Source organism: Colletes latitarsis, chromosome 11, assembly GCF_051014445.1.
Source record: "Colletes latitarsis isolate SP2378_abdomen chromosome 11, iyColLati1, whole genome shotgun sequence".
NCBI lineage: Eukaryota > Metazoa > Arthropoda > Insecta > Hymenoptera > Colletidae > Colletes > Colletes latitarsis.
Genome location: NC_135144.1, coordinates 25,739,642 through 25,750,086, shown reverse-complemented (window position 1 = coordinate 25,750,086; position 10,445 = coordinate 25,739,642). Strand labels below are relative to the sequence as shown.

Sequence of the window (10,445 nt, the reverse complement as noted above, 5' to 3'; positions counted from 1 at the left end):
CGTACAATTTCAAATGAATTTTATCGACGAAGTGAACGAAAATGATTGGTGTACATACCCGATGCATTAGAGCCAACCAATAGCATTCTGCCGTCTGCCGCGTTTCTAAGGCTGTTCCAATCAGAGTAACGGGACAACAGCCGGTGCTCAACGGAAATTGCCCCTCCACTTACATACGTTTGCACAACCACGCATACGTGTATGTCGGTTTTCAGCTGTCGAGAATGAGAAGGAAAGGCTCATATTCGCCTTTTTTTCTCGAATTCCTGAAACTGTCCGAAACGCAGGAGCTCACGTACACATGTTTGTGCATTAGTATGCATAAGTGGAGGGGCAGTTTCCTCTAGGCACCGGTCTGCCGTCTGGTAACACTGCACTGGCCTCGTTGTCGCGTATGTGTTGCGGGAAAAGTCAGCACGTCAGAAAAAATTTGGGTGCAATTTCCATCGGTATTAACGGGTTTATTTAGTCGATTAAACATGCAAATATTACGGCAACTGGACGTGCACCCAAAGGTGCGCGAAGAGGCGGACATTCTCGTGCGAACTTTTACCGGTGCCTTCGGTAAAGTGTTTCTCAGTTGTCAAAATTTACACGAATACCGCCTGTCAATTCTGTTACCACATACTTATTAATAATTTTATATATGAGTATACGAGTTTTTCAAGAGTGTTATAAAACCGAAAAATCTTTGAATAATTTATCGTTTCTTGTTTCGAAGCTAATGCTTGTGTTATGTTTAACACGTTGGCTAAACGCGGCTAACCTAAAATTTTAATATTTTTTAATAAAACTCTAAAATTTCGTTGGTTCGCCTTTTCACGAAGATTACTACCACTTACTATCATTCTCTGGAGCATCGTTCTAATTTTTGTACAACACGTTTAGTAAAACCTCCGATCGATGCTTATTGTTTACATTTGAACGACCGTAAATAAAGTGTATAACCTTCGTATATTTACCGTGTACGCCATGTGTGATTTCAGTAACGATCATTAGCACGATTATCATGGGCATTTTGTTTCTATCCGAAGTAAATTATTATCTCACGCCTACCTTGAGCGAAGAATTGTTTGTAGACACGTCGAGAGGTTCTAAATTAAGAATAAATTTGGACGTGATAGTTCCTACAATGTCTTGTGATCGTAAGTGAATGTTATCTAATGTAAGCTATCATTGATAACAGTGACAAATGTATTAAATTGAATGCATTCCAGTTTTATCGATAGATGCCATAGACATAACTGGTGAACAGCATTTACAAATAGAACATAATATGTTTAAAAGACGGTTAGACTTAACCGGTAAACCTATAGAAGAACCACAGAAAACTGGTGCGTGTAAAACCACAAAGAACTAAGACTTACGGTTAACAACATAAAATTAAGATATTTTTTTTTATTGTATTGTAGATATTACTGATACAAAAGCACTTAGTAAAATGACAGAAAAGGTATCTAAATTATTCGCTACATTCTTCTACAGATCTTTACATTCTAACTTTTGAAATTAGAGTTGTAGTTGAAAAACCATACTCTTACAGACAGCTGAAAGTACTACTGCCAAAATATGTGGGGATTGTTATGGGGCTGCTAGTGAAAAAATCAAGTATGATATTACAAAAATTTATAAATATATTTTATGGAAAATGTGTATACAATTAAATAAATTGATCCTGTAGATGTTGTAACACTTGCGACGATGTAAGGAAAGCATACAAACAAAAAAATTGGGCACCACCTTCTGATCCAGAATTGATATTACAATGCAAAAATGACAACTCTGTAGAGAAAATGAAAACTGCCTTTACCCAAGGATGTCAAATCTATGGTTACATGGAAGTAAATAGAGTAGGAGGAAGTTTTCATATTGCACCTGGTAATAGTTTCTCTGTCGATCATGCACATGGTAAGTAAAACACATGTGCACTTCCTCTTAAACTGATGTTCCCAAAGTTTCTAACTTATTTCTACTTTTTTTAAAATATTGTTCAAAGTGCACGATGTTCGACCATACAAAATGACTCAATTCAACATGACCCACAAGATTCGCCACTTAAGTTTTGGGTTGAACATTCCAGGAAAAACAAATCCTATGGATGACACCACTGTAGTTGCAATGGAAGGTATGTCCATACTCCTTAGAAATATTTTATTAAGAAATCAACAAAGTGCACTTGCATTACAATCCTTTGTATCCTAAATTTTGAACATAACAGTCTTCTAGTACTAACACCGAATTCCAGTCCCAATGGCCATAAATGTACCAAATGTTCCACCACCTTGAAGCATCACTTTCCCAACATTGTTTATCAATTCTCTCCCTCTTAATCCGTATCTGACAATAAACGTTCTATTACCTTCTTGATTAAAATATCCTTTGGATTTACTTATAATAAATAAATACCTAAGCGCAGAAAATCCCCCAAATAAAGCACCAGAGGCCATGCCGACACAAAATCCAATCATGAAACCCATTTTCATCCTTTCAAAACATGAAGGACCTTGTTGGTATACTCCTCCTGGTACGACTGGCATTTTAATCTACAAATATACTTTTGGATAGAAATACATGCTACCTTTAACCTATTCGATTTACTGTGATTGATAAATTATTATGATTTCGTTGTGCGGATATAAAAAGTAAATCAAATTTTTGATATATCATTTGACATGTGATTCATGGGGCATAATCGGTCCGGAATAGAAGATTTATCTTTATTGTCTATTCAAAATTGGGCTCAAGTAAATTGTAGTTATTTCACGTACGGACGAATTTATTAATACCTTTTACGATTAACATCACTCACAATTTAAGCGCCCGTTGTAAAATTTCGAATTCGTATCCTCGTCTCGGTGTAGTTTTCTTTATATTGAGATTTGCAAGTTCTTTGCACGAAATTCTTTTAACACATTGCACCAGCAGGTTCGTACGGTAAAGGCGCCATGTTAGTTTCTTTTTACACAAAAGATCGGTGCTTCCGTTCCTTGCGACGTCACTCTCAACAGCGGGCAATTCAATTTGCAAATCAGATGCTTTAAGCGATGTCGTACCAAACGTATCGAAAGTTCTTTCACTTTCAATTTTGACCTGTTAAATCGTTGGTTTCGTTTTTGCTGCGTGCTGATACGGATCGTGTCGACTGAAGTTCTACATGAACGTTTCGTTGTTTTTCTTATTTTTCAGGGGCGATGACGTTTTACCATTACATAAAAATCGTGCCTACAACCTACGTTCGCGCCGATGGCTCGACATTATTAACGAATCAATTCTCTGTGACACGACATTCCAGACAGCTATCGTTGTTCAGCGACGAATCAGGAATGCCTGGAATATTTTTCAGCTACGAACTGAGCCCGCTAATGGTTAAATTCACGGAAAAAGCGAAGTCGTTCGGCCATTTTGCGACGAACACATGCGCGATCATCGGTGGCGTATTCACAGTCGCCGGGCTGATCGATTCGTTGCTGTATCACTCGGTCAGGGCGATACGGAAAAAGATAGAATTAGGAAAATACAATTGAAGTAGGTAAATCAATAGATATGAAAAGTATTATGGGAGGTCGGAAGGTTTCATAGTTTGGACTTTTATCTAATAATTGAATACATTGTTAAACAAAAAAGATGCGAGCCAATGTTTCTCAAATTGGTTACGAACCCTTAGATGACCTTGTGCTCTTTGAAGAAAAAAAGTGCATATCAAGGTTTTAAAATTTTTACTGTCATTTTTCACCATGTACTTTTTTTTTATGTTCATTACTGTAATTTTCTTTTATTAATAATACCAGCAAAAAGTCAAAGTTTGAGAAACACTAATATGAATTATTCGCTCGGAACGTTTTCCGATTTTTTATGACTCGAATAATACGGTCTCGACGGATCAATCTCTCTTGTGTGTAAAAATATAAAAATTTGTACATAAAGATCTACAGACGATCTAGAAAATCTAATATTTAAGAGACAGATATATACATAATAAAGGTTATACTACTAAAAAAAAGAAATAGAACAATATGAATGTAAATATTTATTAAAAATGTAACTATTTGCGCAAATTATTGTTTCAACATTACATAGACTTTAGAAACATGTTATACGTTTGAATGGAACTTTTTGCTACATTTTTACAAAATTCTACATCAGTGCCAGTGACTATAGCTGCTGGCGACACGTATAATGGTTTCAGAGGATCGTACTGGTTCTTTTTTAATTCTACTAAAAATGTATGCCTTTGCTCAAGTCTGCACATTCTACATACTAAAACCTCTGATTGCTGAGATAAAATTTCATGTGATAACTTCATTTGATTATGAGCATAATCGAAAGTTTTAATTATTTTCCCCCTGGCTGAAATAAAATTAAACAATTTTTTTGTCTGAACAAATTACGTAAATACTTCATCTATTAATTCAATTTTTAATATTTACCTCCAAGCCACAAACGTCCTCTATTAAGCAAAAGAAGTTGCATTTCTTCTAGATTGAAACCCATTTCCTCTTTTATGACAAAAGTACTTTGTTTTACATGATCCCAATCATATGTTATAAGTATAGGGGTGTGTAAAGCTAAAAGTCTTACTTTATGACCATTCAGTTTGAAGACATGTTGAAAATAACCTAATCTATAATCTATATCTTTTGTTGAGAAGGACAGCCATAAAGGATTGCGATTTAATATTGATTGTATCATATCAGGAGTAAAATTATGCGCCCTTAAATATCTTATTCTTGTGTGAAGATCATCCATGTGCACTTTGAAAATTGTAGGATATTTAGTAATAAATTTGCCAAAATTTGTTACCATTACACCACAATTATTTAAAAATGTTAAGTATGGTTTTATATCTTTATCAAAATCCAGGCTTAGAAGCAATTCTACTGCTTCCCTTTGTTTTTCTATTTTATATAATTCTACTCCTAATTTAACTAGTTGTTGAATTGTGTGTGATTTATCGGCAAATGCTGCAAAATTATATGTCGGTTCTATACAAGGTCCAAGATGAGAAAGATCTTCTGTGCAAATATCAAATGGTCCTGGTACACTTGTATCTTTTAAAATATTGTTATATTCATGCTTATTTTTTTCTAAGAATGCAGTAACATTTTCAAGTTTAGAGTTGTCCAATATTTCTGTTACGTTATTATTATTTTTATTGTTTACATCAGTGTTTACAGAAACGTGATCATTCAAATTATCTACATAACCCGTACTATCAGGTTTAACATTGTCTTCTTCATGCTTTCTTTTTAAAACATCAATTAGCCATTTATCATCAACAATACCCATATTAAAACAATAGGAAAGTGGGGCTTTATTGGAAACATTTCGAAAAATAAGATTTGTAGTTCTAGCTTTCGAACGCAAGAAGCATAATAGCACACGCGATTGTAAGAACACCATATTTTACGTTAAAATGTTGATGGAATTGTAGACTATCTATATCTTTCCTTTTGAGATGATAAATAGTAGGTAGGAATCCAAATTTTGTGATGAAATTATGCACATTATTACTCTTATCTATAATTATAAATACGTAAATACTACAAATGACACCAACGTAGATGCCGACTCAGCACCCGGTGCACTACTCACACATGCTCTCTTTCTCGATTCTTTGAAGTTACCCGAAGTCAGAGATGCCAGAAAGGCACCGAAGGTGCTCTCTCACACTATGTCAGATCACGCGTACGTGAGCTCGTGGAGTTTCGGAAACCCGACAAAGGCAAAATGACGCATGTCCTCTTTCTCGATTCTCCGAAGTTGCCCGAAGTAATTTCGGACCGCCTCGTGAGAGTCGAGAGAGAAAGGCTCACATTTGCCTTCTCGCTCTTGAACAACTAATATCCGACCTCTCGTCAACAGGTCTCCACTGGCCTCTGCTGACCGCTGCTGACCACTCCTGGAATTTCTGACAACGTATAATGATTACTACTGACGTCTGCCAGCCTCCGCCGGCCTCTGTTGACCACCGCTTATATTTCTGATAACGTATAACGATTACTACTGACTTCTGCCTGCCTCCGCTGGACTCTGCTGACCGCTACTGACCACTCCTGTTACTTCTGACAACGTATAACGATTATGACTGGCTACTGTTAGCCCCTCCCAGCCTCTGCTGGCCCCTACTGACCACTGCTTATATTTCTGACAACGTATAACGATTACTACTAATTTCTGCCTGCCTCCGCTGGACTCTGCTGACCGCTACTGACCACTCCTGATACTTCTGACAACGTACAACGATTACAACTTGCTACTGCTTGCCCCTGCTGGACTCTACTTGTCTCTGCATGCCTCTGCTGGCCTCCGTTGGCCTCTGCTGACCGCTGCTGACCACTGCTGACCACCGCTTATATTTCTGGCAACGTACAACGATTACTACTGGCTACTGCCAGCCTCTGTTAACCTCTGCCAGCATCTCCCGACCTGAGATGGCCTCTGCCAACATCTCCCGACGTCAGCTGACCATCGCTGACCACTGCTGACCGTTGCTGACAACTTGTGGCATGATGTAATATAATATAATATGTTTATATGTATTAAAGTTTTGTATAATGTAAATCTATGGCAATAAATGATATAATTTCAAAGAATTCTATGTATTCTCATCATTTTTTACCCCTCTTTCCCTCTCCAAATAGAAATGACGTCATTTTTAAGAATTCCTGAAAATTCTCGGTTCCCTGAAACTTACCGGCGTCCCTGAAACTTCTCGGAAACCCTGAAAAAGCCCAAGCTTGTCGAGAAATCCATCTAGCGTGGATCGATACGAACTATTTCACGACAAACTTGGGCGTTTTAGCACCAGAGGGTTTAAGGTCGAAAAATAAGTGCCATCTATCGTTGAAAATAATGAACTATTTCACGCAGCAATTTGGAGAATCTCTACGAGCTCACGTACGCGTGATCTGGCATAGTGTGAGAGAGCACCTTCGGTGCACTTCTGGCACCTCTGGATCGACTTTCTATTAAAGTATTTCGATATATCGATCCGGTATTTAACCCCTGTGACTCGACGAACATGCTCTCTCCATACATCCTGAACCAAACCTAGAAATTTTCGACTTTAAATTAACTTACTTTACATGTTTCAAGTAAAAAATTATGTAATTATCATATTTTACTATTTTATATGATAATTTCCTTGATTTTATGGATGTATTTATCAATTTTATTTATAAATGCAAGGATACAAACAAAATCATATCTCGCGTAAGTCTGTATTTCTTCAGTTTTATATCCACTTTGTAAAATTCTTGGTATCGGTATGAACTCGATCATTAGCTTAGAAGATCTTTGTTTATTCGAAGTCGCGATAGTAATTCTATGTACAAGTCAAATGCGAATAGATGAAATTCATTTTCTCGTTTCGACAAACAGTCTACTCTCAAAAATTACGTATAACGTTAATGAGTAAAATTGTGACCATGAAAGAAGTTTGTTTTTGAAAAAGAATCTGATCTTATTTTTTATTCTACTTTCAAAATAATAGTGAGAATATTATTTTATAAAATTTATATACGACGATACGTTATGTTTGAATGATCAACACTCGATTTCACGTTAGCTGCATGGAAAGAAATATTGTTAACACCGTCGGATAGTAGGGGGTTAAATATGCGTATACTGTTCCTACAAATCGATATATATATATGTATATCGACGTATGGATAATCTAAATAACGCGTGTGAAGTAAAGAAAATTACATAGTTTTATGAAGGAATATTTTATTACTTAAACTGATTAGTCACACATAAAATATGACGGCAAGAAAATCTCTGATTTACACAAATATACAACATAAGGATGTTTTTACTGGTTGCAAATATAAGCGCGATAATCCTTGACTGAAACAGCAATTTTTTTTCCTAAAAAATGTATACTCATTCACGCATACATGCATACATATATATGTACCTAGAACCATAATTATCTAATTATGCCGTGTCATATCAATTTTTGCTAGAAGCAATGCATATTACAATAATAAGTACACTGGTAATATATTAAGAACACTTTGAGTTGCAACGAATATTTTAACGTTTAAATAAAAGCAGAGAATCGTCGGAATATACCTTAATATAAGATAATATCCATTTATAGATCACGTAATTTTTCATGGTTCTCACATTTCAGTATTTGATTAATTATGGAGTAAGTTATACTTAAAATTTCATACTTGCATTCTAATCAATAACATCGTACACGTATAGTACGAGATTGTAAGTACAGCTTACCGACAATTTAACTAGTCAACTTCAATATGAATTACAGTAATGACTATGTCGGCATTAGCTTTTTAGAAAATGCTATCTTTCTTAAATAACATTTGCCGAATTTCATAATGCCGTGATATACCACTTTATTTGTGGCGAGAGTAAGCTAGTGCTTATGTTTTGGTAATGTATATTCTTATTCTTTCGTTTCAACACTTCTTGTCATCCGACTAGAAACTTTATTCCTGCTTTTCCCTTACAACAGTGCCATTTGCATTTGTAGATTCGTCTTCGATTTGTAGATTCCTTGCTTGTTGCCTTAATTGGGCTCTCTTCAAACTGGTCATTAATTGACTGGATTGATAAAGCCAACTAGCCTAAAAACATAATATACGGACGAAAGGGGACGCATTGACAAGCAATATGCATCGATTATTTAAAACTCTATTAAATCTTTGTCTACTTACGATCATAATCATACAATTCATCAAGATAGGCACAGAAAATACTACTGATATGAAGAGTCCTTTAGAGTCAAAATACTGTTGTCTTGAAAATAGCCTATTGAAATTTTATACATATATCATTACATGCATATCACCTATTTAGGCAATAATTTTACGTCTTGAATTACTTACATCCAATTACATGCAGCAACTTCGTTAATGCTTTCAGAAAAATATACTAAAAGTACTGAAATGTAGAAACAGAAATATGTCAATACAGAGTAATTAGTGCTATTGTTTGCGATATGAATATACTCACGCAGAGCAAGGAATAACATTATTTGAAAATTGGCATGGTTTCTTGTCATTAATGCAGTCATTGTAACAACGATATGGAACGTCAATAATAAGGCAAGCCATGGGTCCCTCCATTCAATCTGCAATGATTTGTAATTCAATCCAGGCGATTGTATCTTGATATTCGCTCCACAATGACATTATATAACAAAATAAAAATACTATGGACCGCCAAAGATGCACTAAATTAAACTAATATCTCAGAGCAAAAAGAACACCATAATGCAATTAATTTTTATAATCGTAAGTTATTCGTATATTAAATATCGCGTCGTGACTTATTCGAAACGATAATCCTTGGCGCTGAAAATATCAAATATCATACTTGATAAGAGAGAGATCAACGTTTCAGTAGATTTCAAAAAGCGAACATCTCTCGAAATTTCTAGAACGAAACAAACGAAAAAGTGACAGTGCCATGCCATGGAATGAATTGGCCAACGGTGATACATGCGCTGAAAATAGACTGCGAGTCGAAATACCCGTAAACTTTTATTCGACGATATTTCTCATGGACGCTTTATTGCTAAAACAGGGTTCATGGAAACCGTGTCAGAAGGCAGATATCTCCGATATGTCTGGGCAATCGAATCGCGAAGCCAATAAAGATTGACATGTGGGTCAGTGGTTTTGCGTTTGATAGTTTTTCGCCGGCTATGTACCGAGAACGAAAGTCGCCGAGGGAAGAAGAAACATTAATTCCCGTCGATCATTCTCGCGCTAGCTGGACGAAAAATCGAGAAGCAGCCAGTGGTCGAAGAACGACGAAAGGAATGTCGATAGAATCGCGAAACGATAGAAAAGAGGCTGAACACTCACGCTCTGCAAGAACGGCAGAAAACCGTCGATCGTAGACTTTGATTGGTCCTCCTCCGGCATCGTATCACTGACGAGACTCTCGGACCGTACGGGGAAAAACTGCACATCCGCAAAATAAATTCGGGCCGCAGTGCCCTTCCGCTGGCTCCTTTTAATCGATGCGGCTGTAGACGAAAGGAACGAAAGCCACCAAAGAGACGCAGATAGTAAATGCCGCGTACACGGCGGCACACAGAAAAACAAATATTCGCTATAACAGACGTTATCTCCCTCTCCTTCCAGTCTCGTTGCCCGTCTTCCTCGTCACACACGCCATTTCATGGAACTTCACGGGGATTAACACGTTTAGAATGATACACGCATCAGTTCATTTTCGCGAAGTCACCGCTAGAGGTCTAAATATAGACGTCGATTCTCGCAAGTCTCTAACAGAGCATTTATTCCTCGTCAATAACGAAATCCTTCGTTCAAATATTCTACGGATTTATGCCAAGACCTTACTAGTAAATCCAGTGGTAAGTTTTGCCTACCACACCCAGGATGAAACGCAACTATTATTCTTTTTTTCTACGTTTTTCGAGCGTTAGCTTCAATGGCCACACCACA

At 36.5% G+C, this 10,445-nt stretch overlaps 4 protein-coding genes across 5 annotated transcripts; 1 reads left to right on the top strand and 3 right to left on the bottom strand.

The window, feature by feature from the left end:
* The first annotated feature begins 237 nt into the window (after positions 1 to 237).
* On the top strand, positions 238 to 3,606 carry LOC143347761 (endoplasmic reticulum-Golgi intermediate compartment protein 3). Its single transcript, XM_076777246.1, has 8 exons — positions 238 to 564; positions 987 to 1,145; positions 1,218 to 1,334; positions 1,413 to 1,453; positions 1,544 to 1,608; positions 1,682 to 1,908; positions 1,997 to 2,125; positions 3,187 to 3,606. The coding sequence occupies exons 1-8, from the start codon at positions 480 to 482 to the stop codon at positions 3,522 to 3,524; spliced, it is 1,161 nt and encodes a 386-aa protein (XP_076633361.1). The 5' UTR covers positions 238 to 479; the 3' UTR covers positions 3,525 to 3,606.
* LOC143347763 (reactive oxygen species modulator 1) lies at positions 2,137 to 3,147 on the bottom strand. Of its 2 annotated transcripts, none has more exons than XM_076777247.1 (3): positions 2,810 to 3,147; positions 2,407 to 2,543; positions 2,137 to 2,337 (listed from the first exon to the last, which is right to left on the bottom strand). In XM_076777247.1, the coding sequence occupies exons 2-3, from the start codon at positions 2,535 to 2,537 to the stop codon at positions 2,229 to 2,231; spliced, it is 240 nt and encodes a 79-aa protein (XP_076633362.1). In that variant the 5' UTR covers positions 2,538 to 2,543; positions 2,810 to 3,147; the 3' UTR covers positions 2,137 to 2,228. The 2 variants fall into 2 exon arrangements, with proteins under 2 accessions (XP_076633362.1, XP_076633363.1); XM_076777248.1 differs by having other exon boundaries at positions 2,787 to 2,935.
* Positions 3,607 to 4,014: 408 nt separating the features above from the next.
* On the bottom strand, positions 4,015 to 5,980 carry Mterf3 (mitochondrial transcription termination factor 3). Its single transcript, XM_076777244.1, has 2 exons — positions 4,428 to 5,980; positions 4,015 to 4,347 (listed from the first exon to the last, which is right to left on the bottom strand). Exons 1-2 carry the CDS (start codon positions 5,398 to 5,400, stop codon positions 4,070 to 4,072), a joined length of 1,251 nt encoding a protein of 416 aa, XP_076633359.1. The 5' UTR covers positions 5,401 to 5,980; the 3' UTR covers positions 4,015 to 4,069.
* Positions 5,981 to 7,716: 1,736 nt separating this feature from the next.
* Tmem18 (transmembrane protein 18) lies at positions 7,717 to 10,445 on the bottom strand. Its single transcript, XM_076778376.1, has 5 exons — positions 9,840 to 10,445; positions 8,983 to 9,100; positions 8,856 to 8,910; positions 8,685 to 8,778; positions 7,717 to 8,594 (listed from the first exon to the last, which is right to left on the bottom strand). Exons 1-5 carry the CDS (start codon positions 9,897 to 9,899, stop codon positions 8,457 to 8,459), a joined length of 465 nt encoding a protein of 154 aa, XP_076634491.1. The 5' UTR covers positions 9,900 to 10,445; the 3' UTR covers positions 7,717 to 8,456.

Bases quoted from the DNA above. Each gene is read 5' to 3' on its own strand.
- LOC143347761 (XM_076777246.1), top strand. From the start codon at position 480: ATGCAAATATTACGGCAACTGGACGTGCACCCAAAGGTGCGCGAAGAG. The intron at 565-986 runs GTAAAGTGTTTC...GTGTGATTTCAG, and splicing joins AACTTTTACCGGTGCCTTCG to TAACGATCATTAGCACGATT. The intron at 1,609-1,681 runs GTATGATATTAC...TTGATCCTGTAG, and splicing joins GCTGCTAGTGAAAAAATCAA to ATGTTGTAACACTTGCGACG.
- LOC143347763 (XM_076777247.1), bottom strand. From the start codon at position 2,537: ATGCCAGTCGTACCAGGAGGAGTATACCAACAAGGTCCTTCATGTTTT. The intron at 2,338-2,406 runs GTATTTATTTAT...GTTTATTGTCAG, and splicing joins GGGGGATTTTCTGCGCTTAG to ATACGGATTAAGAGGGAGAG.
- Mterf3 (XM_076777244.1), bottom strand. From the start codon at position 5,400: ATGGTGTTCTTACAATCGCGTGTGCTATTATGCTTCTTGCGTTCGAAA. The intron at 4,348-4,427 runs GTAAATATTAAA...ATTTTATTTCAG, and splicing joins AGGACGTTTGTGGCTTGGAG to CCAGGGGGAAAATAATTAAA.
- Tmem18 (XM_076778376.1), bottom strand. From the start codon at position 9,899: ATGCCGGAGGAGGACCAATCAAAGTCTACGATCGACGGTTTTCTGCCG. The intron at 9,101-9,839 runs GTGAGTGTTCAG...AAATCATTGCAG, and splicing joins TTCTGCCGTTCTTGCAGAGC to ATTGAATGGAGGGACCCATG. The intron at 8,595-8,684 runs GTAAGTAGACAA...TTATGTTTTTAG, and splicing joins TGAATTGTATGATTATGATC to GCTAGTTGGCTTTATCAATC.